Source organism: Bombyx mandarina, chromosome 01 (genome assembly GCF_030267445.1).
Source record: "Bombyx mandarina strain Sakado chromosome 01, ASM3026744v2".
In the NCBI taxonomy this organism is placed as follows: Eukaryota; Metazoa; Arthropoda; class Insecta; order Lepidoptera; family Bombycidae; genus Bombyx; species Bombyx mandarina.
Genome location: NC_143208.1, coordinates 16391582 through 16418477, shown reverse-complemented (window position 1 = coordinate 16418477; position 26896 = coordinate 16391582). Strand labels below are relative to the sequence as shown.

Below are 26896 nucleotides of genomic sequence, written 5' to 3'. Positions count from 1 at the left end.
AAACTTAAAACAAACAAAAGGAATCCGTCCGACGGGGGACACATCAAAGGAAAAACAAAATTGTTATTTTTGTTTAATTCCGAGCATTTTCATATTGATCTACCTTTTAAACCTTCTTTGGACTTCTACAAATAATTCAAGACCAAAATTAGGCAAATCGGTCCAGCCGTTCTCGAGTTTTAGCGAGACTAACGAACAGCAATTCATTTTTATATATAAGTATATAGATTAGCTCTAATTACTTTCCTTTTATGATTTGATGGTAAATGCTCACACAAGGTAACGTATAGTATACGTATTTAAATTTAAAACTAGTCAAAAACTTTTCCCGTCGAAATAAAATTTTCATAACGAACACACAACTGAATGAGGTCGTCATAATTAAAGTACTAGAATTTTATTTCCACCGAGAGCGGAAATCGTAAATGGTTAGAATCCACACTACTATGTAACGATCAAGACCTATTTTGATAAAGTTAGAGTACTAGAAATAATTGTTCCAATATTGAAGTTAGCTTGAATCTTGAACTTATTGCACGAAGTATTAACGTTGCGATATTGATTCTTTGTAAGCAGACACAATGTATTTACGACATTGTTACTCGTTTTACGTAATACTTGCTACCTATTCTCGCATAAAGTATCTCATGCTGCATTTAAATAAGACCTTATAGTTTCCCTCCAAATATTATAATTTGCGTAATAATAGGGAATATTTTGGGCCCCCACGACTGAGTAGCATTTTCTGCGATTTCTTAGCCAATTTCTGCCGCGAAACAGTAATGCATTCTGATTTAAAAGGTGGAACAGCTGTCATTTTATAAAATTGAGACTTATATCTCATGTCTGACTGACTTGGTCGTGCAGTAATTGACGTCCCGGATTGTTGCACCGTGGGACGTGGGTTTGATTGCCACATCGGCCAAACATTCGTGTGATCAATAAACAGGTCTGCTTTCTCTTTATCTGGCTAATTATTGTCTGTATATATGTATACATATATAAGTATGTATGTCAGTCTCTGGTATCCATAACACAGAGAATCCTAATTTGGGGCCGGATGATCGTGCTTGAGATGTTTCCAGTTATTTATTATGTCATAATACATATTATACAAATACATATATGAGAGAAAATATTCATCTTATTTTCGTCCAGTTAATCTATATTTATTCACTGTTTTATTTAGTTGTTACTAAAACTGTTGTTTATATCCTTATATCAGGGCACAAAAATTTTGAACGTAGATGCATTCAACGTGTGTTTGAACTATTAAAATTCAGTATATTCATTTTCTACTAGCTGATCCGGCAGACTTCGTAGTGCCTAAATCGATAAATAAAAGACCTAAACTTTTGTATAAAATAAACTTAAAACAAACAAAAGGAATCTGTCCGACGGGGGACACATCAAAGAAAACAAAATTGTTATTTTTATTTAATTCCGAGCATTTTCATATTTATCTATCTACCTTTTAAATCTTCTCTGGACTTCCACAAAAAATTCAAGACCAAAATTAGCCAAATCGTTCCAGCCGTTCTCGAGTTTTAGCGAGACTAACGAACAGCAATTCATTTTTATTATATATAGATTACATCATGTGACTAAAACAAAAATCTACAAACATGTAGAATATAATTTCGTTATATTCAAGATTGATGTATTGTGATTGTTTTTTTTGTCATTTGCCTTCAATCAAACTTAATTTTTGTTATGAATACGTATCATTTTCATCACATCTAACGGCCCCAAGCTAGGATTTCCAAGAGAAAATATTAAACGTGTTTCCACTGAAGACAGTTAATGACAATGGAAACACGTACGAGACGAGAACAAATACATCCAGACGCCATTATTTTTTCTTTTAAAGTCAGACGCATTTATATTCCATTTGATCTACTGCTTAACGCAAAACTCAAAATATGTTAAATTATAGGAAATGCTCTATAGTAGCAACAACCGGTGGGCTGTGAGCTCGTCCACCCATCTAAGCTACTACTACTACTACTATCCGTCCCTGTTCCCGTTATCTGGGGTCGGGTCTCCTCACTCTACGGCGCCAGGCTGATCTGTCCTGGGTTGTCGGTTTTGGCAATTGGGCTTTATTAAGGTCTCTTACGATGTTCGTCCACCAATCTAAGCAATAAAAAAAAAACAACTGTAATCGAGATAAGGGTTATTTTTTTTAAATCGCTAATTCTTTTTGTTACTTATCGGCCATTTATTTTTCATGTTAATATTCACTTTAATTTTTAATCGCACATATTAAATATCGCGAAGAGGAAGTCTTTCACGGCGTGTGATACTGGGCCAGTTATGTTACGAGAGTAAAAGGAATTAACGGTTCTCCTGATTTTCCGTTACCAACGAACCCTATAGATATCCCAACATTAATTGTGGCTTAGCTTAATAATTAGTTATCAATACTCCTCTCACGAGTGTCCTAGTAGCAATCTCTTGAATAAATAAACAGTCCAACCACAAACTATAAAATACTTATTAAATTACATGAACAAACAAATGTGGGCACGTTTTCGTAGCCTTAAAATGAGGACTTTGAGAAGCTCAGAGCACGCTTCACTAGTGACGTCCTTGACACGAAATAAACGTAGATTGAACAGGGGGATTTTAAGCACGTCTTATGAAAAAAGTTACGTTGCTCTTTTATAAGCGGACAAGTTTAATTTTAAATCTTTCATATTTATGTATTACTCAAGCAAAGTTTGCCACTCTCACTAATTGGTTTTCTTTATGTTATAAAAAGAGAATGAAAGTAAAAATATTAATTGGCGAAAGAAAACGAACGATCCACGGTCTAAAGGCAACGGTGCGATTTCATAACATATTGATTTAATAAAATTTTAAATCGATTTGGTTTTTTTGATTGCTTAGATTAGTGGACGAGCTCACAGCCCACCTTGTGTTAAGTGGTTATTGTAGCCCATAGACATCCACAACGTAAATGCGCCACCCACCTTGAGATATAAGTTCGAAGGTCTCAAGTATAGTTACAACGGCTGCCCCACCCTTCAGACCGACACGCATTACTGCTTCACGGCAGAAATAGGTAGGGTGGTGGGTTTAAGTACAACCCCAATTTTTGTTAAGCGCAATGAAATTTATATCGACAAAAACATTGGTTAATACTGAATCTACTTATCGTAAGATCCGCCTTTACTCTACACGTGCTGCTTTCTGTTAATTTCACGCATTCTAACATTTTATGTTTTTAAAAATCTCATCCTTAAACTAGGAGCTAGAAAATATATTTTTTATTATAATATTTAACGGAAATCCTATTTATCTATCTATTACTCTCTTATTCTGATTAACTTTAACAATTGTTTTAAACATGAATGGCCCATGGAGGTTACCTTGAAGGACAATTGGTAACTTATATCATATGTAAGATGAAAGGACATTACGATCTACATTAGTGTAGACAAAGGCGTGATTGATATAACAATGGGGTTCGGACGTCTAAAGATGAGATAAATATCATATTTCTTGTGCGTGGGTGACTTCATGAGTAAGTGTTTATCACGATGAAATAGTAAGAAAATCGTATAATAAAAATACCATGCATTTATAGATGCGCATAGATAATATAGTAAGTAATATATAACAGTAGACATTTTAGGACACAAATTGATTATAATATTTGAAAATTTTATATAAATAAACAAATTCAATAGTGATTGTTGTAGTTTTTGTATTTTCGCTAAATATTTACCAATAGTATCATTCTTCAATCAAAATTTAAAAATAAAAAAACCAAACACAAAATTTATTCAAAAGTTTTTTTATTATTCACAATGTTATTTAAAAAAAAGCAATCAAAAAAATCAAAATGCAAATTTAATCAATTAATAAAAGCGTCTCTCTCAAGCTCGATCGAAGATTTCAGCGTTGTCGTCATTATAATACTTGAAAATAAGTACCGAAATGTCGCCTACCTTTCAACGCTTGTTTGCGAAGACAGCTACCGCGTAAATACCACCGAGTCTAGTTTCAACATTGGCTTAACAACGAGCCTGTGATCTTGAAACAAATTAGCTGTTTAAATTGAACGCTGCCTCTGTATCCCTAAAGGCTTAGTTTGCTACCGAGGATCACGAATGTTTTAAGCATAAAAAGCTAACGAAATAATAACTTAATTAAATTTATGAATGGTATGAAAATAATGAAACGTGTGTTATACTATTTTATAGTTATTAATAATATTATTCTTAGAATGTTTAATTCTTATTTTAAGGTTGGAGAAGCTTGAATTTTTTTTATAATATATATTACAATTTACCTATGATCTAAAAAAAATGTCATAGAAATGAAGATTATTGTTTTAAAGCAATTACCATAATGCTTATCGCTTCTCGCCAATCATTTATCGCAAATACAGATCAATTATCCTAACACGAAATTCCGCACATAAGTTTATAATCCCGGTATGCACTAGCAATGACTGAGTGTATTATAAGTAATTCCATACATATGCGAGCCTCGACAATTCGGACAATGATTTCAATTATAGGAGGCTTAGTATGTAATATCGCTATAGTCGGCTCAATACCATTGTAAGCTGTAGTGCACAGACACTCCTATAGATTCATGATAATCTGCTCTCTTTGCCAATTTTGAATTGTTTATTTAAATTTGTTAATATCATTATTTATTAAGCTGGGATCCGTCCAAAGATTGACTTTTTATTTTTTATTGCCTTAGATGCATCGACGTTCACAGCCCACCCGATTTTAAGTGTTTAGCGGAGCCTATAGACGTCACAACATATTTACATATCACCCTCTTGTGAGTCCGCACGGATAAGTACCACCACCCCGCCTATTTCTGCCGTGAAGCAGTAATGGGTTTCGATTTGAAGGATAGGGCAGCCGTTGTAACTATACTTGAGACCTTAGAACCTATATCTCAATGTGAGTGGCGCATTTACGTTGTAGATGTCTATGGGCTCCAGTAACCACTTAACACCAGGGTGGCTGTGAGCTCCTCCCACCACCCGTCTAAGCAATAAAAACAAAAAACCATACACTTCGGCACAAAAGTTCTAAGTCTCAGTTTTGTACAAAAGCTGACTTACCAACCGAAGCGCGTTACTGCGTCACGAAAAAAATTGACCGAGTGGTGATACCTTCTACTATTCGTTCATTATTAATGAGCGAAATGAAAAATAAGGAACAAAATTATTTTTGCTTAGATGGATGGACGAGCTCACAACCCACCTGATGTTAAGTGGTTACTGGAGCCCATAGACCTCTACAACGTAAATACGCCACCCACCTCGAGATATAAGTCCTAAGGTCTCAGTATAGTTGTACGAAAATTTCAATTTTGTGACTCTCTAAAAATGAGCAAAATTCATTACATTAACATTATATTAACATCGAACAATAGTAATGAAACCGGCAATTACAATTTGCTTAAATTACCGATTGTTGTTCTTTATTATAAGTGCGCTCGGGTAGATTATGTATCACCATCCGTGGTGTGCGTGGGACGGCTGTTATTCTATACAATTAGAAACTTAGACCTCATCTCTACGACTCGTTGAAACTCGAAAGTCACTGAAAACTTGAATTTTGTAGCACAGCGCGATCTAGTAGCCATGAATAATACTAAGCCAGATTGAGAAACATTAAACGAGATGTCGCTCCGACCTCAAAAAACTAACGCCATCTAGGTTATTTAACAGACCACTAAGAAAATAGAAATAAACGGTCTGTTATAGCTTTAACAAATCTAGGCCTCAAACTAATGTTTCAATTTTCATAATAATTTGACATGACACGTAAAAAAACATATATTTCTACTCAAATATGATAAAAGATATGCAAAAAGAATTCTTAGTATGTAATAATGTATCAGTTCCTAACCTCTAACTGGCGTTTTGTGATCCCGAATGGATGTAGTAGCGCTTAACGCCACTAAAAAAAAATATTTCATATTATTTTAAAGTGACGTTTAGGTTAGATAGGATGAACAACGAGATTGTTTGACTTTTTTAAAATTTGATTAAGCTTATAAACACTAGAAATTTTCACTTACAAAGTAGTTATATCAAATTTAAATACTAGAAGAAATTTATAAAGAAAAAGAAATTGAGAAACATACAACTACTTTAATACTTAACCTTAAAATAAGAATTGGACACTCTGAGTATAATATTATATCTAATATATAAAATTCTCGTGTCACGGTATGCGTGATTGAACTCCTCCGAAACGGCTCGACCGATTTTCGTGAATCTTAGCGTGCATATCGGTCAGGGTTGAGAATCGAACAACATCTATTTTTCATCCCCCTAAATGTTAAGGGTGGTACAACCCTAAATTTAATTTTTATTTTTTAGACAAAAATTATGTTTTATTTTTGTTTTTTTTTTTTATAATACAGCATACAAAAATACATACAACCCTAAATTTTCACCCCTCTACAATCAACCCTTATTTTTATTTGCTAATTAAAAACTTTACATTTTTTTGCAAGAATTTTGTTTTTATTTTGTCATGACTTAGAATAAAAAAAATTATATTACTCTGAAATTTTCACTCCTCTACGATCAACCCCTATTTTTTTTTTGTTAATTATAAACTTCAATTTTTTGGCAATAACTATTTTTTTATTTTGTCATGACTTAAAATAAAAAAATCATATTACTCTCAATTTTCACTCTTATACGATCAACCCCTATTTTTGCATCCCGATTTTTATTTTTTTTATTCTATGCACAGATCCGCAATAAGGTTGCAAGATGGCAATCAAATATTATAATTGTAGTACGATAAATTCTTATTCAGAGTTTATAATTTCAAGTTCCTTTAATTATGACTTTTTTTTTAATTCAATTTGATCTCCTACCTCGCCGGTCGACTACTGATCAACTGTCAATCGATCAGTTATCCCCGCCAGGTGTCACTACTCATCCAGCAAACATCACGTAATAGGGATGAGGACGAAGCCTCCTTCCTGTCTTACTCACTATATATTATTCAGCTACGTTTTTTTAGGTTTTATTTGTGTATCAATCGTAGCTTGCCAGCCATGTTTTTTTTTTGTGTATCAATAGTATGTTCAGTAGATCTGAGAATCGACTACTATATATTTTTCATACCCCTAAGTGATAAGGATTGTCCACCCCAAACATTTATTTTTTATTTTTATTTTTTGGATAATTTATTTTTTGGTTATAATGAGGTATTATGTGGTTGAATGAGGTTTTTTTTCTACACTAGAATTTCCTTAGAAATCTTATTTAAGGCAACACAACGTTTGCCGGGTCAGCTAGTATAACTATAAAATAGTATAACGCACATTTCATTATGTCCATATCATTTATAAATTTAATTAAGTTATTATTTCGTTAGCTTTTTATGCTTAAAACATTCGTGATCCTCGTTAGCAAACTAAGCCTTTAGGGATACAGAGGCAGCGTTCAATTTAAACAGCTAATTTGTTTCAAGATCACAGGCTCGTTGTTAAGCCAATGTTGAAACTAGACTCGGTGGTATTTACGCGGTAGCTGTCTTCGCAAACAAGCGTTGAAAGGTAGGCGACATTTCGGTACTTATTTTCAAGTATTATAATGACGACAACGTTGAAATCTTCGATCGAGCTTGAGAGAGACGCTTTTATTAATTGATTAAATTTGCATTTTGAGTTTTTTGTTTGATTTTTTTTTAAATAACATAATGAATAATAAAAAAAACTTTTATTTTTATTTTGATTCAATAATGGTACTATTATTGCTAAATATTTAACGAAAATACAAAAACTACAACAATCACCACTGAATTTGTTTATTTATATTAACTTTTCAAATATTATAATAAATTTGTGTCCTAAAATGTCTACTGTTATATATTACTCACTACATTATCTATGCGCATCTATAAATGTTATTTTTATTATAAGATTTTATTACTATTTCATCGTGATAAACACTTACTCATTAAGTAACCCACGCACAAGAAATATGATATTTATCTCATCTTTAGACGTCCGAAACCCATTGTTATATCAATCACGCCTTTGTCTACACTAATGTAGATCGTAATGTACTTTTATCTTACAAATCTAAAATAAAATACGACCCGTTTCAAGATCGAAGATTAAATATTGATATATTCTAACCCTTCAGTGAGATAGACACGAAAGCTTTCCACCCTTATCATAAAATGCTCTACTTGACGCTAGAAAGGCGCATAAAGGTTCTCTTTGTGGACCCAAAAGTATTCCCTTTGTCAACCCATACGGGCTAACATTGACAGCATACTAGGGTACCGCGTTCCGAAAAACGCTCAAGCCCGTGAAATGTACAAAAATATTTCCTCAACGATATAAAACGTTTCATTTTATTACTTTATCCTTTAAAATTTACTTTCTAGTCTGAATAAAAAACGCGCTAAGTTAACCTTTTTGTCTACAGTATAGTGTCATTAAAAACTCAAACATCTAGAGTCTGATGCCGAAACAGTGGATATAGTTATGTTTAAAAGCAGCTTTTGGTGTTTGACGTTTCGTAGAAAGCTCACGACCTACTTTGGACTTATGGTGACCGACATCACTCTTACGGGCTTGCGCTTTGGTTTCGTTTCATTAGCGCGTAAGTCTTTGTTGAGTTACGTCAGTGTTTTCGAATTAATAACTTTCATGAAGTTTTAGTGTTTTCATTAGTTTGCAAGTTCTTTAAATTTGATTTAGATCTTCGGTGTAATCTGTTAACTGTTAAAGCTGGCAACGATGTACTTTTTGTTAAATAAAAAGCTGTTGGTCGGTGCCTGATATTAGTTTTATTTCATGGCCTTTTAAACAATTTTAATATTTATTTATTACTATTAGTATTATATGGACTGAGAGAGAAATGTTATATAAATCGAACGTCGTATATAGTATGTTTCAAGATCACAAACAAAAGACATGCGTAGGTATGTTCTTTAAAAAAAAGTTTAAATACAGGATCAGGGATCAGATATTCGATTTCATAATTTTACGCATGCTTTAAAACACCACGATGTCATGTTTCATATTTCTACTAATAATCTTTGTCATTCCCCAACAAAAAGTTATTTAACCTATTTTATGTAACTTTGTTTGGATACAAATATATACTTTTTATATATTTTTTAAATCAATGATTTAGTAGTTTTATAGTATTCGTGAAGAAAACTGAAGATTGTATTTGCATTAAGCATGACTATCTTAAATCTGTTCTAAAGATGAATCAGAGGCAAAGTAGGAATTATTAATGGTTTTTGATAATATTTATGTAGTCAGATTGTTGCATCAGTACTTAAATGAAATTACGATTCGATAATAAATTAATTTTGATGTTGAACATCGTTATGGATAATAATCGAAGGCTAATTTTGTATTATTTTAAATAAATGTATTTAAAGATAGCAAAAAATCACTTATAATTGAAAATTTATTTAAAAAAACATTTAAATTTAATGTTAAACTTTAACTCGCATTTTAAAAACTCAAAACGACATGTATTTTTGTCTGAAATACTAGAATAAATTTCAACAGATGTTTACACGTTGAATCTATAACGATGAATTAATAATATACCAATTTTATAATTATTATACATAAACAAACATTGGTTTCAATTTAGAATTTTAGCTATACCAAATAATAGACCCTTACGAGATTTAGTATACATTTTTATTAGGAGTTGATATATAATAAATACTGGTATAGTATTTTTAAATTTATCTAAAAAAAAGCCGTCATATACTGTAGTAATAATATCCACTACATTTTACGTCACACATTCACTCGTAAATAAATCTACTACAAAAACATTTCAACCGATACCCAAAAATGTCGTAGTCGTAGAAGTGCTACGAGATTGCTACGACCTTGAGGGAGTTCAATATATTACTATTTACTCGTATATCTCCTTAAAGGCTACATTCGTTAGCCTACGAAGCTTTTTTGACACATTGGAGATCGTGGCGATTTTGCTGTCTATCATATGACTAATTAGACAGACAATCAGTTTCACTATTTATTATAGGGTGCGCGGAAGCGCTAGTCACTGCCTGAGGTATGTGAGCGGCAGGGCGGGCGAGGTAGACAAACGTAAAGCTAACTCAGTCTGCCGTCGACCACCGCGGCGGGTGCACGATATAGTTGTTCTTGCCAGTTTGTTCCAAACATACACGAGATAAAATATCTTAAGATAGGTTCACCAATTACACGACCAGTGTAAAATGTAATTTACGATGTGCACAATTTTTTTTCTCAGACCGTAATGAGATTTGTAGCTGAAGGAAATTCGAATCGGAAAAACCAAAACGAAAACCTAAAGAAATAAAAAGAAAATCCACATTAATGATTTCGACATGGGGGTGATAAAAAATCAAAACAGATAAATAAATATATTTTTTTTATAATGTACTATAACAGTGACAGCGTTTTTTTTTTTATATTTTCTTATTAAGAAATGTTAATTTGCTTATAAAATTGTTTTGTATCGTAAATAATTAAATATAATAAACACTTTTGAATATGCATTTTTGTTTCACCAAGAAATAGAAAAATACAATATTACAATTAGGTACCCATTACATAAATTCTAACATGTTATTCTGAGATTTATCTGCACTTAATATAATATCGCGTGCGTCTTATCAATCGCGCTCTCCCCCGTCTTACCCCGCCACATACCTCAGGAGATGCCTAGCGCTTCCTCGCACACTATAGCAAATAATTCAGTATCAAAACAAAAAATAGAAGTAGAAATATGAGCAGGTGTGTGAATTTTTCAGGTTAAGCTGTAATTAATATCAACTAAATAAATACTAAGTTAAATCAAATAAAATAAAATCAAGATTAGTAGATTGTAGAAGTAGATTGTTCTTATTTCATGCATCTGGATTAGTAAGTATTTTAGAAAGCTAATTACTTAACGACACGATTACACCTGCTACTTATTTTACTTTAGGCTTTCTACTATAAATATTAAGACACATTTTTCATCATACTGTGAGGTTAGTTGCATGCGATTATGTTCAATGATAATAGATTGAAACGAATTGGCCTACAGTAGCTTATAATATGATTATTTGCAAATTATTTTAGACAAAAACAATTAAAATCAAATATCTTTGAAAAAGAACTGAAAACTTCTTAGAGTGGATATATTTAGCACAGAAGTTTTTTTTTTTTTTTAATAACTCATTATTACTCGATTATTTAAGAAATCGTATACTGTTAGTTTTATTAGGTTTTGGTCTATTCTTAGGTCTTCTTAGGTTTCCGTACCTACTTAAAGTAAAATAAAGCTTAATCGTCGATCAAATATTTGATTACCTTGACTGATTTATGACCGAGTGCGATACCCGGTCGAAAATAATGTGTTTATGATTATTTGCTCTTTGTTATCTGTCTTTACTGGGATATGAACTTATAATGAATTCATGTGTGGATCTATTTTCAAGCACAAACTCCATCAGACTGTTAATTAATTAAAAAGAAAACTATTGAATGTATGTCATTAGCATTATTGTCATACTCTTCATGCAGGAAGCTCACCTGGTCGTAAGTGGTCACTAGCGATTTGAGTTTTGAACGTTGCGATCTTCCCTAATAAATTCAACTCTACATAAAATATATCTTCCTAATTATTAAAAAGATCTGAGTTCAATTAATTTCATACAGAATTTATTGTTGACGAAACAGGACTATTTTCTGGAAAATACGTCTAGATCATGTCCCGTCCTTTGAAGCAATTCTTCATTCAGGAGATTTGGAGGAGTGAAGGGCTGCGCTACTCAGAAATATACGATTTATTTTTATCATATATTCCTATACTGTTTGTTTATCTTTCTAAGTTTCTAGTTATTAAGTACATAGACTACATCATAAAAGTGGTAGGGTTACTACTTCTTGAACATGAAAATTGAACGCTCTTGAGACATGATTACGTGTGAAATTTTCTTTCAATTTGAAATCATGTGCTTAATAAACCGTAATAACAAATGACTATGTTTTTTAATTGCATAGATTTTCTTATTTATGAACTTAAATAATTCAGCTTGCAATTTGCGAACGCCATCTAACGGTAAAGGTCATATTTAATGGCGATGCACCGGTTGCATATTTCCGACGTGTCCCTAGTTCCAAAGGCTTCCGCTACCGATGAGAGAAAATCTGGCGCCAGTTTCGACACTCTAAATTGAAGAAAAAAAAAAATTCCGAATCATTACTTGGAATAACGAATTTAATTGTAAATTAACTGTATTAGTAAAAAAAAATTACAACGGCAATCTATACATACAAACTATTGTTTTTGGAAAAATTCTTTTAGTGCCATCTATTGATGGGTACTACCACTGTATGTTTACCGCGAATGACTTTTTACAGCAATATAACAGAGTGCACTGTTATCGCGCAAATGCGAATATCATCCCTTTACACATATTATTATCCAGAAACACTGTTTTTGAAATAAATACAAAAATAGCTGATTAATAAATAAATAAAACAACATGAATAGTACCTTTATGGGTGTTTATAATACCAAAACAGTTCGAGCTTGTGATTGTTTTAAGACAAGAACGAAAAATCTTATTTAAAATATTGTTTCAATAGCAATTAACATGGCTACTAGGTATATTAGGTCCTCAGTCTAAACTTACAGAATTAATAGTATGATTATGAAAAAGAATTTATATTGTAAGACCTAACATTAAATATTACCGTCATGGAATGTGGCCGCTACTGTCTTTTCCTAAAGAAATTAAATCGTTTCAATCCTTTTAATTTATTGAATTTTATTTAAATCATAATGATACTGTTTTTTTTATTTTATTTAAATAGATGTACTATATGTTTTCTGTCTTCTACAATTTGTTTTTGTGAATTCAAGTTTTCATCAAATATCGTAATACATTTAAATTATTTTCATAGCATTATAGCTTTTACTTGTAAAACAATAAAAGAAAATTTAATTACACCATTGTCATTCCGTTATTTTCATGAAAATTACTGAAATGAGTATTTTAAAAAATCAACCTATCATTTCCTTTTAGTTATCTGTTGATTTATTCGAGAATCATAGACCGTAATTTATAAAATTTGCTTTCAATAACACACGCTTTGATACTCTTAAGTAATTATTTAAAATCTGATTGTATTTATAATTATTGAAAGAATGGGTTTAAGTCGTATGTTTAACTCTGTTTTAATTTAACAAAATTCATTAGTTAATAGTATATAAACAGAGATATTTATATTTGGAGGTTAGTTTTTGCTGTGAAATAATTTTAAGTATCAAAATAATGTCAAATGAACTTTATCTCTCTCTCTCTCTTACAACCAACGTTATTACACAGCTGTCTTATTTTTACGACACCAGGGCATTAAAAAATAGTTACTGTTAATGAATTATTAAAAACTGTAACATATCTACATTTTGAGAACAGTTGTTGGTTTTTAAAGAGCATTTCATTTGGTTCCTATAAAAAATAGGTGGATTTTTTTTATGAAATTTTACTTTCCTCATGATATATCAATTTACCTAAACATCAATGTTCAAATCACCAAATTAGAATAAAAAATTTCCGTTATTTCAAACGACTTTCTTTACCTTTCATAATATAATATTCTCAGGCAGATTGATAGCAGTGTATTTGTTTTATTTAAAATATATCGTTTTTATATAAACCTTAATCGAACCCTTCAGTCGATCTTCATGGAACAACTTCCAAATATATCTTCCTAATTTTGTTGTCCTTCCTATGATGAATTTTATATGACAGCTACCTTTTTATCTGAGTATACTATAGGTAGTTTTTGATAAGTAACATCTTTCTCTGTAAGAAAATATTGCAATATTTTAAGAAATAAACATATTAAACCGGAAATATTATTTTTCAAAAAATTACACAAGTCAAATGAAAAATACCCGGAAATTTAGTTTTTATTGCAACATACATATTATTTTGAATGCATATTACAAGAAATTTGAGTTATATAGTGACTTCTCTCTTATAGTTTGAATTTTACATGTTTCATACCTAATTCTTCTAAAATTATTAAAAACTCTTCCAACTATTCAATACAAAAAAAAAGCCACTTTCAAAACCCACGTTCTAATTTTAATATCGAGAAATTACCTTATGTTTACCTTATGTTTTTTTTTAACAGAGAGGGTTATTTATTATTATTATCGAAAAATTACCTAAAATAGTCTGAAAGCTATGATAATTAAATAAATTCATATCAAAAATAAAATTGCCGAAATCACCTTTATAATCATCCGATGACTTTTTACGGTAATACTATTTAAGCTAAGCTGCTATTGAAACATTATCAAAAAGAAACGATTAGATTTAATTTTGGACAAGGAGTGCTAAATGGTGAAATCAAAAATAAAATGTGCCGAGTTTCCATTTTTTGTTGATGAAATCACTTTGAATGATCTAAAAATGATTAAATTTAGGAACTTCATTCTGTAACGCTAAACCCTTAAGGTACTCAAAATGGCGGACATTCATTGTTAATAAAACGCAATCATTGGAAATTATTTATTCAGTAAATTTTTACAACAAAACATTCGTTATTATTGGTTCATTGGAAATCTAGATGTATGAAAAAATAATTAACAACTTTAATTTAAAAATCGCAATTGCGCATCACCCAATAAAGGGCCAGTCAACCACGCAACAACTATGCGCAAGCAAGGACCAAATCAATACTCCTTATCTGAACCGCTTTTACAAAATGTAAATTTTCATGTAACTACACAAATGTTTTTTTCTATAGCTTTCATCACAATTTAAGAAACATCAGCACATTATTTTTAAATTTCGCCATTGCCACATATGTTTAATTTTGATTTTTGCACTTAAAATCCCGCCTAACATTTAATTTACACAGGCACCATTCAAGTTTTTTATTTATTATTCTATTTAATAATCTTATTTACCTGATTTCCAACTCCAAAGATCGCGAGATTTCCGATTTATGTGTCGAAAACAATTATAAATGCAGAGCTGACGCGACACGATGCCGCTTCCTGTGCCAAGCGAGATCAATACATCATAACATTGCCCGGACGGTGTTCCCAGGTACTCCAAAGTTACCGCAACTTTTGCCATAAATCCCATCGAGATTTTAGTCAAATAGTTTTATTACTTTTTATTGGTATGAAAGATAACTATTTTTTGTTACTATTTTTAAGCAAAGACAAACATTATAGGAAAAATACTAACAAAAAACCGGATTTTTCGAACCTGTTGCTGGGATGCCACCCTAAATATCCAGAAATTTTCCGCTTTAGGAAAATCGACTCTATGGTTTGTTATTAGGGTTTGGATTTCTTTTAATGTTTTTTGACGTTTACGGCTTTTTCGAAGGTGACGAAAAAGCCGTAATGAAGATAATAATATGAGAAATCGGCATTTGACGTAAATTGGCTGTAAAAATTTTTCTTCTCAAGAACGGCATAAATTAAAATACTGCAGTTTACCACCCCGATATATGTTTTTTGACGAGACATAATTTTTAAGTATTGAAGTAAAATTTTTGAATATTTTTAGTTTAAAAATTATGTTATATTAGAGGTTTTGTTTGTGAAGATCTTGGAAAATAGCAATACGAATAAAATTTGTTTATGATTTATGCACTTACCACAGCTTAACGCTAGCAATGAAATGTCTAAACTTTGCTATAACCTTGAACGAAATGTCAATGTTTTGACATTGCAACTGTCAAACTAACTCTGTAACGGGATAGGTACTGTGATCTCGTGGGAGCAACACTAGATTTGAGATAAAACGGTATCTAGCGAAAATCTGTAGAACTAAAATTTTCCTGCGCTGAAAACTTGCAAGGGGATGGTTGGGGTTGAATAATGCAACTGCATCGCAGTACCTCGTCGTTTCATGAGAGGGCGCTCTCTCAAACTTAAAGGGAATATGGGATATACCAAATAAATATTATGTTCCATTTAAAAATTGTATCAGATATAATCTAAAAATCACTCACTTTTTATAAACCCAATAGTCTCATTCACAATATTTAAGAACGTTATTAATTTACCGTTACGGTGTATGTTATATGGCCGATTTAAGATAATATGTAGTACTAGAATTAAAATAGCCACTTCAAATCATCTGTATAAGCTTTCGGTCATAATTCACTTCAAACAATTGAGTGTACCAGGGATGGGTTTGTACCAGGGGCCACGGGTATTTATTTATTTATTTATTAAGTTGCACCAACATAGTGATCATCAATACAAAACATTGACAAATTGATAAAAGTTCATGGCAGATGTCACCTCAATTATAGATGCAATCGACAGTGCATTAACATCAAAAATAAAAAAAATATAAAGTATAGGTTTTCAATTTGAAAAAAAACTCTAATTTACTTTATCCTATTTATTGCACAAGATTGTAAATTATTCATGCGTTTGTAATATAGTATATTGAATATTAAAACAAATAGATAGAGTGATTCACATTATTTTATATAGTCTGCTTTTAGGTAACATAATTATTTTTACTCCTACCTACGCCGAAAGTTGGATTTTCCTCCCGCTTTACAGAGAAGAAAGTGTAACTTTTCCTCCTTGGGTACTGACAATTGCGCATGCGCGTTAATGTCTACGTCTGCTCTCACGCACCTAAAATTCTCCGCCATTGATGTGCTGGGGTAATTTGCGATTGGTCCACTTTACGAGCACACATCGTACCTTACACGCGTTCATTTAAAATATTTTATCGTTCTTGTCACTGATTAAGGAAATTTAACTCGTTATCTGATATTTCATTTATTTAAAAAAAAAGTTATAAATATTGGTCAATAGTGAATATCGACTATGATTTTCTTGTCATACATTATTTCTTACTTTCATCTATGTCCCTGTTTTCAATACAATGAAAAACACGTTTTCAATAAAAAATATCTAAAATCAATTTAACCTATAGAATACATCGTTCAACTTTATTTCAATTTTATATTTGAATAGGGAAGAAACTATCACCGGCTTCTTCCAATAATATTACAAGTACTGTTGGAAATGTCACTTTCAATGTTTTCAGATTTCCTATTTTCTGTATCACAATTGTATTGATAATATATTACTCATGAATACACACAGTTCACTTACAATGAGGTCCGACAAATTTATAACAGGGATGTGTAACGTTTTATTCCTTGACTGTTTGCTAATAGTCAGGGTTACGACGCACTTAAAAAACGATTTAGATTGGTTTTCTAAATTTATTATGTTGTTCTGTATTTGAAGACTTTTGGTGTTTTTTTATTATAAATCTAAATGTGCTATGAATTAAGTTGTGTAAAATGAAAAAAAAATTGGGTTACATTCTAATAAAATGATAATAAAAAATTTATATCGCATTTTAGTTGAATATTTAGCCTCAATGCTTTTAATTTATTGCATTTTTTGGTTGGTTTTTATAAGTTTTAATTTTTATAATCAGCTTTTTATTTATTACTTCATGGATGTTGGTAGAAAAGTTTATTAAGCAGTTTGATGAGCATTTCCTTTCTGGGTACCATAATTGGGTACCATAGTACTGTACTAATAGTACAATGGTCTCAAACAAAGATTTTATTTTGTGTTATGACGTAAAGCTACTTATACACGACAGGAGATTAAATTCAAGACTAATTACGACCGGGGCGCAAACTCAGAACCCGTGACATAGCAGTACAACCAAGTAACAACCTGGATTGAATATTTCAGGTAGTTAGGCAAGATGAAGCGGGTAGTGTTAATGTAAAGATTTGCCCATAGTAGATATATATATTGTTTATCTAAATTTGCATTACGTTGAATGCTATGTCTTTGTTTTCTAGATTTACGTCATCATCTACTTCCAAAGATATAAGAATAATTTCAAAACATTCGGAATTGATCATAACAAACAGTACATATCCATAATTATAAAAGTGAATACATAACAGTGATATTAATGAACTTATATTACAAATAGTGAACGATTAGTGAAAATTTTACATGTTCTTCGTTCGTAAAACGAATCTTGTTTTTGTGAACCGTTTATTAGTTAGAATAATGTGTGCAAGAAATACATCGACATTTTAAAGCCTTTGAAAATGCTGAGTCGTTGGAAAAGCAAAGATAAGTCGGAAAAATCATCGAAGTCCGGCTCCGGGAAGAAAAAGAGAAAAGGTCGTGACAGCGGTGAGTGTTTTACTTCAATTGTTTTTGATAACTTCGACGATTCATACAGAAAGAAACGTGTAAAAGTACATCGAATTAATCGATAATTAAACCTTGGCGCCCTGCTAGTTTCGCCTACCTGGTTGTAGATGTTACGTGCCACTCAGAACAATAGTATTATTTTTCCAATACTTTGGAAATCGATACTACGCCTCTAAACGATTTAACCTCAATTAAACAAAGTGACTCTCGAAGTCTGCATATTGGATTTTATTTTTATTGCACTAACAGAGTGATCGAGCTCTGATTTGCCTGGTACTCAATGGCTACTAGAGTCTATGAACTTCATAAAGGATTGTTGACATTCACCTTGAGACAGTAAATAGAAAGTTTTAAATTATTATATTGTCTGGTGGACATATATAAAAATGAAGCATCAGAATTTACGTGAAGTTAGGTAATTATTCTGGGAGCTTTAAAGCGTCTGCAAAGCAATTCGGCCCATGGAAAGTGTCTGGGAGTATTGGCGACTTTTTTTTAAGGATATTGCCTAAAATATACGTAAAAATCAGCTTTTAGAATTTACGTGAAGTTCGTAATAATTTTATGTACCTTGATTACCTGATACCTGAATTGGTCGTCTAAGCAAGCTAGCAGGTAGACATGCGTTCTTATTACATACTTACACTACAAAATCGGCCACATTTCGTTCGTCAGAAAATACGTGACGTCTGGTGGCCCTGGGATCTTGGACTATTACTAGTTCACGATAAAAACCGACAAGATGGTAAAGATGACTCCTTGTAAGCCACAGCGCTTTAAAACACATGTAGCGATTTTCCACCACTACTTCCATACTAGAACAACCAGTTTCCTTCGTCGTGACGAAATAATAGTATTTATATTAGATATATTTATAATACTTCTGTTCTATCAGATAATTTAAAAGACCCCCGTTATTTTTAAAGAGTCTTTGGTTCTCTTTAAATGCGAAGAGTAAAGCCAAGCCGATCTCTACTGGTAGACTTGTCATGGTCCAAACTTGATGCTCCATTATTGACTCCGAACGTCTGCCTTCGTGGACAGGGTGAACTGTGACCGAGGATATTTCGCCTTCTGTTTCACGAGGGAGCCCATAATGGAATGCCAACATTGTGACAGCAATGATCCAATATCCTAGCAGTCGAAGTCGTCGTGGCCTAAAGGATAAGACGTCCGGTGCATTCGTGTTGAGCGATGCATCGGTGTTCGAATCCCAGGCGGGTACCAATTTTTCTAATTAAATACGTACTTAACAAATGTTCACGATTGACTTCCACGGGGAAGGAATAAGATCGTGTACTAAAAATCAAACCCGCAATATTATAATTTGCGTAATTACTGGTGGTAGGACCTCTGGTGAGTCCGCGCGGGTAGGTACTACCACCCTGCCTATTTCTGCCGTAAAGCAGTAATGCGCTTCGGTTTGAAGGGTGGGGCAGCCGTTAGAACTATAATGAGACCTTAGAACGTATATATCAAGGTGGGTGGCGCATTTACGTGTTAGATGTCTATGGGCTTCAGTAACCCCTTAACACCAGGTGGGCTGTGAGCTCGTACCCCAATCTAAGCAATAAAAAAAAGAAAGTCATCCCCAAGGGGACGGTATGACGCTCAGCTCAAAAAAAAAATACAAAAAAAGGTCCCCATGCTCACATGCTCATTGAAGAATTCAGAAAGTCGTGATTCCAAACCCGTAAGAGGTGTATTTGCGAAACAATGGCCTCAAGCTGATAGATTTCCTTTAAAAGCAGTCGTGCAGTTGTTAGTAAATCCGACCTGGCTGATCTCTAAAAATATCTCATTTTATCCTTCTCGTTTTCATTACAAGCTTTTTCCTTTGTTTCAGAAGATGACTGGCACGGAGATAGCTCTCGGATTGATGGTATGTGTTTTAATATTATAGTATTTACAGAGTTTGTTTATAGTGCACTACAGCTATTGCGACAGCATAATTTATTTAAACTTTTTGAAACAGAGAACTATTCTAAATTTAAGAATATTATTATGAATTGAATGCGGGCGTCATCGCCTGAATTTTTTTACTTTTAAAAATTAAATCTAAATCTCTCCCGAACTATAACGACTATACATTTTGGAATAATAATATTTTTCCATCTTGTTCAGAGCTCAAAGAACGATTATAAAATACTAACTTACACAGTTAGTTATTTGCTTTTTCGTGAAGCTCCGAAATACGATTACATAGTATCAAGTAGTTTAGGGGTTCTAGCTTTCACTTCGTTCGTGTTTATAAGTAATTATTTTTATAATTAAGCGATCAATAATTATATCATAAGGATCAATCATAATAATTTTGTATCGGTGCCGAATATGTGTCATAAGCCGCGCTTGTCCTACTTAACAAGAACAGAATTCTACTGGGTATACCTGAACTACTGGGTCATAAATTAAATTCTGCAAGTATAAAATTATATTCCAAAACTTTAATATTAATTTAGCAATAACGATGATTTCTTAGTTTTTCTCTATTATATTTTAATTCAATTATGCATTTGGGCATCTTTTATCGTAGCGTTATTATGTATGTACGTATTATATCCACCAGTCGACATAAGCTTCTCCCAATTTACACCACTGAGCCCGGTCTTCGACTTCGCGCATCCATTTCTCACCCTCCACCGGCCGTTGGCCAGTTCACCGTCTCCACTGGTGGTAGGACCTCTTGTGAGTCCGCGCGGATAGGTACCACCACCCGCCTGTTTCTGCCGTGAAGCAGTAATGCGTTTCGGTTTGAAGGGTGGGGCAGCCGTTGTAACTATACTGAGACCTTAGAACTTATATCTCAAGGTGAGTGGCGCATTTACGTTGTGGATGTCTATGGGCTCCACTAACCACTTAACACCAGGTGGGCTGTGAGCTTCTTGAGATATAAGTTCTAAGGTCTCAGAGTAGTACCTTCCCGCGCGGACTCACAATAGGTCCTACCACCAGTAACAAGAATGTTTTTTGGATATATTTTACGAAATAATGAACATTTTAGTAGCGCTAACGCAAGCTATAATCTTCCTCTAACTGGCCCTATCTAGGCTGGCTTCAGATAGCCTGCTTACCGAGAGGACCGGTGTGCATGGCGCCGACGTCCACCGATCCGGCATCCCAAGGGGAAGGGTGATGGGAGAAATGTGCTCCGCACTAAGCACTTTGCTTTCCACCCTTTGCCTTTGCCATGAGTTCTGTCACATGCGAGGTTCGGACGTGGGTTGTTGAGCGACAAGTGGATTTGTCAGTTAGACTCCGACGTTCCCGCCCTCCATCCCTAGTGGAAGGCGGAAGTCAGCCCATTTCCTCTTGATAAAAAAAAAAGCTATAATCTTCAGTCAGTAAACATTGAGAATAATCGAGGATCATGCTAATGGTAACATGTTTGCTTTAAAACAAAAAATTGCAATAATATACTTCAACAATTAAGTTTCTGAAGACAAACGATGCAGTTATATGCTATTGTCTCCATTTGTAAAGTAGTCAGTAATAGTACCCAGAAAAATCTTGGCGGATTTGTAATCACTCGCAAGTAATGGGGACAGTTCAAATATAATTTCACTTTCACTCCCGAGGGTCTTATGTAATTAGGATTCAGTCATCGATGGATTAACTCTATCCCTGTGGTATGGAATGGCATATTATAGAATTATCTTAAGAGCGCATTGTTGCTGAACGGAAATTAATTAATTCAATTCATCCTATAATTATTCGAGACAAATAGTTTCAGAATACGAGTATATATTTCTAAAGAGACACAAAATCGATAGCCGTAATTAACAAAGCGCAAATTTACAGTATATGAATTCGAAATACATTTTAAATTCCAGTTACCAAGTAATATTTCAAAAAGCTGTAAAATCTGAAACGTCTCTTCACAAATGCTGTTACAATTTTGCCTTTGTGCACTCACTGAGTGTGAAGCTTTGTTCAAAAGTTGGCCGTTGTCAGCCATATGCCAAAGCAACTCTTTGTTCCTTTGAACCCTTTTTATCAATTAATAGTCTTCAATGAAATTTTAAATAATTGTTCTGACCTAAATATAAGGATTTTTATCAAACGTTCTTAGTTCTGACGAATAATATAGTAGTCTGTGTAAAAAGCATTCGCAAATGTTTGATTTTAGACGCTCGTCAAATTTATCTAATTTTTTAAAATTGTTGACATCTAATTTATATTCATGGGTACGTACGTGTGTACGTGGGTACGTGGAACTGCTCTTTAAAGCGTACATTTGAAATAGTGATCGTTGACCAATATCTGACAAAAGCCTTGATACTTAAAACAACCTTATTTGTACGTCTAGAAAGTAATTTTTTAATTCACTAAGTCTATACTGAAACTCGTTTTGATAAATTATTTATTTGTAGTGATCACGTACTGACTTGAACTATTAAGGAATAAAGCTTAGTAAGAAAATATTACCCAACAAAACTCGTAATTCTGACGGCGACTTTTACGCTTACACGTCTTGGAAATATTGGCTTATTTTAGTCACAAATCTGCATAACACACGTTTGTAACAACAACAACGTTTTGTGTTAGAGTGGAACAGTGTTGTAAACCCGGTCATCGTTCTCGTCGAACCCGTCGCTTGCGACAAAGGGCTCGGCGAGTAAATTAACCCACAGACACAGCCCACTGAGTTTCTCGCCGGATATTCTCAGTGGGTCGCGTTTCCGATCCGGTGGTAGAATCTGCGAAGCACGGCTCTTGCTAGGGCTCGTGTTAGCAACGTCGTCAGGTTTGAGCCCCGTGAGCTCACCTTCGCTTCGGAAACCGCATAACATCCGGTAAGCCGGAGCTGTCAACGCCAAAAACAACAACGTGTAGCTTAAATATACAATAGATGATATTTATTAATTAATACGCTTTTATTAGCTTCATACGTATGTTAGTATGTAACGGAATCTTTGAACATGATTTTGATCTCCTTCAAAACGTCGGATTAACTCGGAATTTGGCATGCTTATTAAGGACCGATGACAATTCAATATTTTAAGCAATTTGATCCGTTATCCGTACTAGGATAATCAGGATTAGCGATTTTTTGTTTCCTGAGACCCGGAGTGTCTGTCAAGACTAAGAAGGGAAACTACCAGGCGCGCCGATCACCTATTTCCACACCACCACACCAAGATGAAATACGATAAAATTGAAAAAAAAAAAAAAATATTTCTACTAAAAACTAAAAAAGTAAATAATTGTTTAAAAAAACAAAAAAATACATTTTTATAGAAAATCCAACTAAAAAATAGAAAATAAATTTGAATTAAAAATAGTGTAAGAAAAAATGATTTTATTTTAAAATAAGCGTAGGTTGCATGGTATTAATAATATCCTCAAAAGCACCTCACGCTTTTTTTACAATAAAATAATGTTTTCTTACATTCTTATTAATTCAATTTTATTAAAATTTATTTTCTATTGTTAGTTGGATTTTCTATAAAAGCGTGTATTTTTTTAGTTTTTTTAAACTATTATTTATTTAAGCTGTAACATGTTAGAGTGGATGACAGTAGCAACTGCGCAGATATAAAGAAATTAGAAAACGACCTATAAAACAGATTGTAAGTTACTTATCCCTGTACTGCGGGGCCTGCGTGGTGCCGTCTCCTACTACCTAAAGGGCTCTGCAAATATTTTTTCACACTCCGACCCATTAAGATATTTTGTATCTCATACGCATATCCAAATACAGCTCGTATTAGTTTTGTAGAATTAGGAGCCCATAGACATCTCTGTTCAGAATTAAATTCATTGCCCTAGAGGTCCGTATTTGTACCTATCACTACATAGTATAAAACAAAGTCGCTTTCTCTGTCCCTATATCTGTTCCTATGTATGCTTAAATCTTTAAAGCTACGCAACGGATTTTGATGCGGTTTTTTTTAATAGATAAAGTGATTGAAGAGGAAGATTTATATGTATAAAAACATCCATTAAATAGTGGATAAATCAATAATAAATTACAGTTTCCGAAGCGAAACGAGGGCGGGTTGCTAATTAGACTATAAAGCTCTTTGCGGAGTATCCACTTATATCAGAGAGGCGCCACTCTTTTTTCTTTGTATAGCAGGCATTAGCATTTAGCATACAGTATATATTCGCATATAGCATTAATGGTAGAACATTTTAGTTGAGGCTTAATCCTTTAACCAAATGTGTTCACTGAGCGCTTTATGTCCGTCGTCTTAGTATTAATTAACTTTAAGCATTTTAGTAACATAGTATAACCAAGATTAAAATATAGTGAGTGAATTTCAAATCGGAGATTTCCTCTTGACGGACCGAGCAAATAAACTAGAACGCTCCTGATCCATAGTTCAGACTAATCGAACTTGCCCCGGGACGCAATTGTGTAAAGTTCCTCAGATTTCCAATCAAATCAGTTGAACGTCTCCGCCGTGGTTTTAATTAATTTAGAAAACCTTACGTATAATTCAGTCAGAACATAGTAATAAATAGATTGATTCCCAAAGGTAAACAATTACGGAAACATAATAAATAAAGGCCAATGAAGGAGCTATCCTATTGAATAAATTAATATTTAAAAGTTAATGAATCTCGCAAACATTTTCCGTTTAATTTTTTCGTAGCTATGTCTTCTACCTGTACAATACTAATGGGTTTGTTTATTCCTCGAGAAAAAATATATCACCTCAAAACATGTACGATTTTGTAGAAACTAGTTTCTTTATGTCTACAAAATTGTTCTTTTAATATGGTCTTATTTAGAGCCGTTAAACATTTGTTAGTGCCGGTGTAGGTACAATGGACTTAAATTAACTTGTAGCGCCTCGATATTACAAAGTTTAACTAATTTTATAAGACCTTAAAAGATATCCTGACAATAAACTGCGTCGGCAACAAAGTAATTGAGCTAGGTATTTTACTTAGCACAGAAATTGGATTTGGAAACATATATTAAATAATAGTTGTTCCAGTTTTCAACCTGGAATTTATAAATGCTTCTGGAAGAAATAATTTACACAATAGCGCAATATTGTGTAAACATAATGAAAATACTTGGTAAATTTGAAAACAATCTTTGCAACTTCTAATCCATACAAGAGCTCTCATCTCTCGAACACGTCCCAGCTTCGAAGTATTAACAGACTAAACCCTTCTATGAAACTTCATAAAATAATTATCTCTCAGTCTCTCGCGTCATGCATGCGAATATATGCATTACAATCTTGATAATTAGGTGTAATATCCGTCGAATCAGCTCGAAAGCATCTTGCGCGATAATGACGATCTTGACTAGCCGTAACTGGCTGTGGCATCGCTTGTTATACAAGCACTTCGAAACCATACGAGTATAACTTGCGGATTGTCGAGAAATGTTCTAATTCTAACTTAAGTGAACTACTTAGCCATGTTACGATCATCAATCGCATACATATGCATCGCTTATAATAAACACCAGTATGGAAAACGTGTTCGTGTTTTCTGATACATGGGTAAAATTTCTCTCTTATTCCTCCAGAAATAAATTATTTGGTAAAGTCTAAGTGACATTGTTCGATACCTACTTGTATAAAAGCAAAATTTCCGGAATTTGTTACTTGCATGATTTAGCTTTTTGCCAAAATTTCTTCCATTTGACGTCGCTCCGGAATTAGATGTCATACCATCGTATGTCACCGATGTCACAGGCTAAGATAGACTTGATGAGATTGCAAACAAACAAATATAACTACTTAACAATTTATTATTTATGTAAATAATAAAAAACACTGTACTAGAATAGTGAAGTCACGCGTCGTTGTGACTTCTGCTAATTTATTATAACAACTGTCCAAGTTTCAACTGAATCGGGAACGTCAGAGTCAGTCGGAACTTTTCTGTCTAAGACATACATCCGCTTATTAATTTTATATATAGATGGTAGATCGCCAAGATGACCTTTTTCAGTAGGGTTCTCCCAGCTTTCGGTATCAGTATAGTAAGCGTTCAAGCTGCACCGGTCGTAGTGACATAAACTACCAAATACTTCAAGATGTGCCAAAGCTCTCCTATGCTTGCACTTACAACTTTTCGGGTCAACTATATGGATACAGTTGTAGTTGAGTAGTTAAAACTAGGTCTAAAGAGTCATTTCAGGACCCATGCTAAAAATCCGTGATTGCGGTTTTTTTTTTATTTTTTGGAATGAAAATCCTTATGGGATGATGCGGAGAGTTACCCTAACCGGGAAAAAACGTCCGTAACGTAAGATTTTTATTAGTAATGCACACAGTATACGAGTTAACTTTGTAATAACGTACAAAAAATAACATTTTTTTTTATCATTCATTGACCACGATCTCAGAGCGTTCGTTTGCGTAATACACTAACTCTTAAGCAAACAACCGTGAATGAAGTGTACCACAATAGGTTCGCACGTTACCAAATTACCGTGGGTTGTTGCGAAACCTCCAGTTTAATTTTCATTATACCTCGAGTAGAACTTAAAATTAATATTTTTATAATAAGGCACTTCGTTCCTATCCGGTGTCCCACGACACCACAAATCTTTTTTTTATCATTCATTGACTATGATCTCAGAGGCTATATATATGTAAATTACCTGATTATGTTATTCTTGAGTTAACGATTAACAATGATTAACTACTAAACAAATAGTGAGTATTGAGTTAAACAACAAAAATATGGAAATAGCCATCC

At 33.0% G+C, this 26896-nt stretch overlaps 2 protein-coding genes across 24 annotated transcripts in view; one reads left to right on the top strand and one right to left on the bottom strand.

The window, feature by feature from the left end:
• The window catches only part of LOC114252736 (uncharacterized), a 96123-nt gene extending 81013 nt beyond the window's left edge, over positions 1-15110 (bottom strand). Inside the window, exons 1-2 of one of the 2 annotated variants that reach the window (XM_089731357.1) lie at positions 14954-15031; positions 11557-11607 (exon numbers count right to left, since the gene is read on the bottom strand). The gene's annotated coding sequence lies outside the window, so the exon portion shown is untranslated. Of the gene's footprint in view, positions 1-11556; positions 11608-14953 lie in introns of both variants that reach the window. The other variant, XM_028187350.2, reaches the window with a different exon arrangement.
• Positions 1-26896, top strand: part of LOC114252733 (coiled-coil domain-containing protein AGAP005037) — a 316019-nt gene that overhangs the window by 111402 nt on the left and 177721 nt on the right. For 19 of the 22 annotated variants that reach the window (XR_016323829.1, XR_016323828.1, XR_003625165.2 and 16 more), the window contains exon 3: positions 20070-20105. The exons of 1 other annotated variant lie outside the window; for it this stretch is intronic. Coding sequence is in view for 17 of the 21 variants with exons in the window: in XM_089731174.1 (XP_089587300.1) it covers positions 20070-20105 (36 nt within the window). In the remaining 4 variants the exon portion in view is untranslated. The remainder of the gene's footprint in view (positions 1-20069; positions 20106-26896) is intronic. 2 more of the 22 variants (XM_089731217.1, XM_028187335.2) reach the window with 1 other exon arrangement.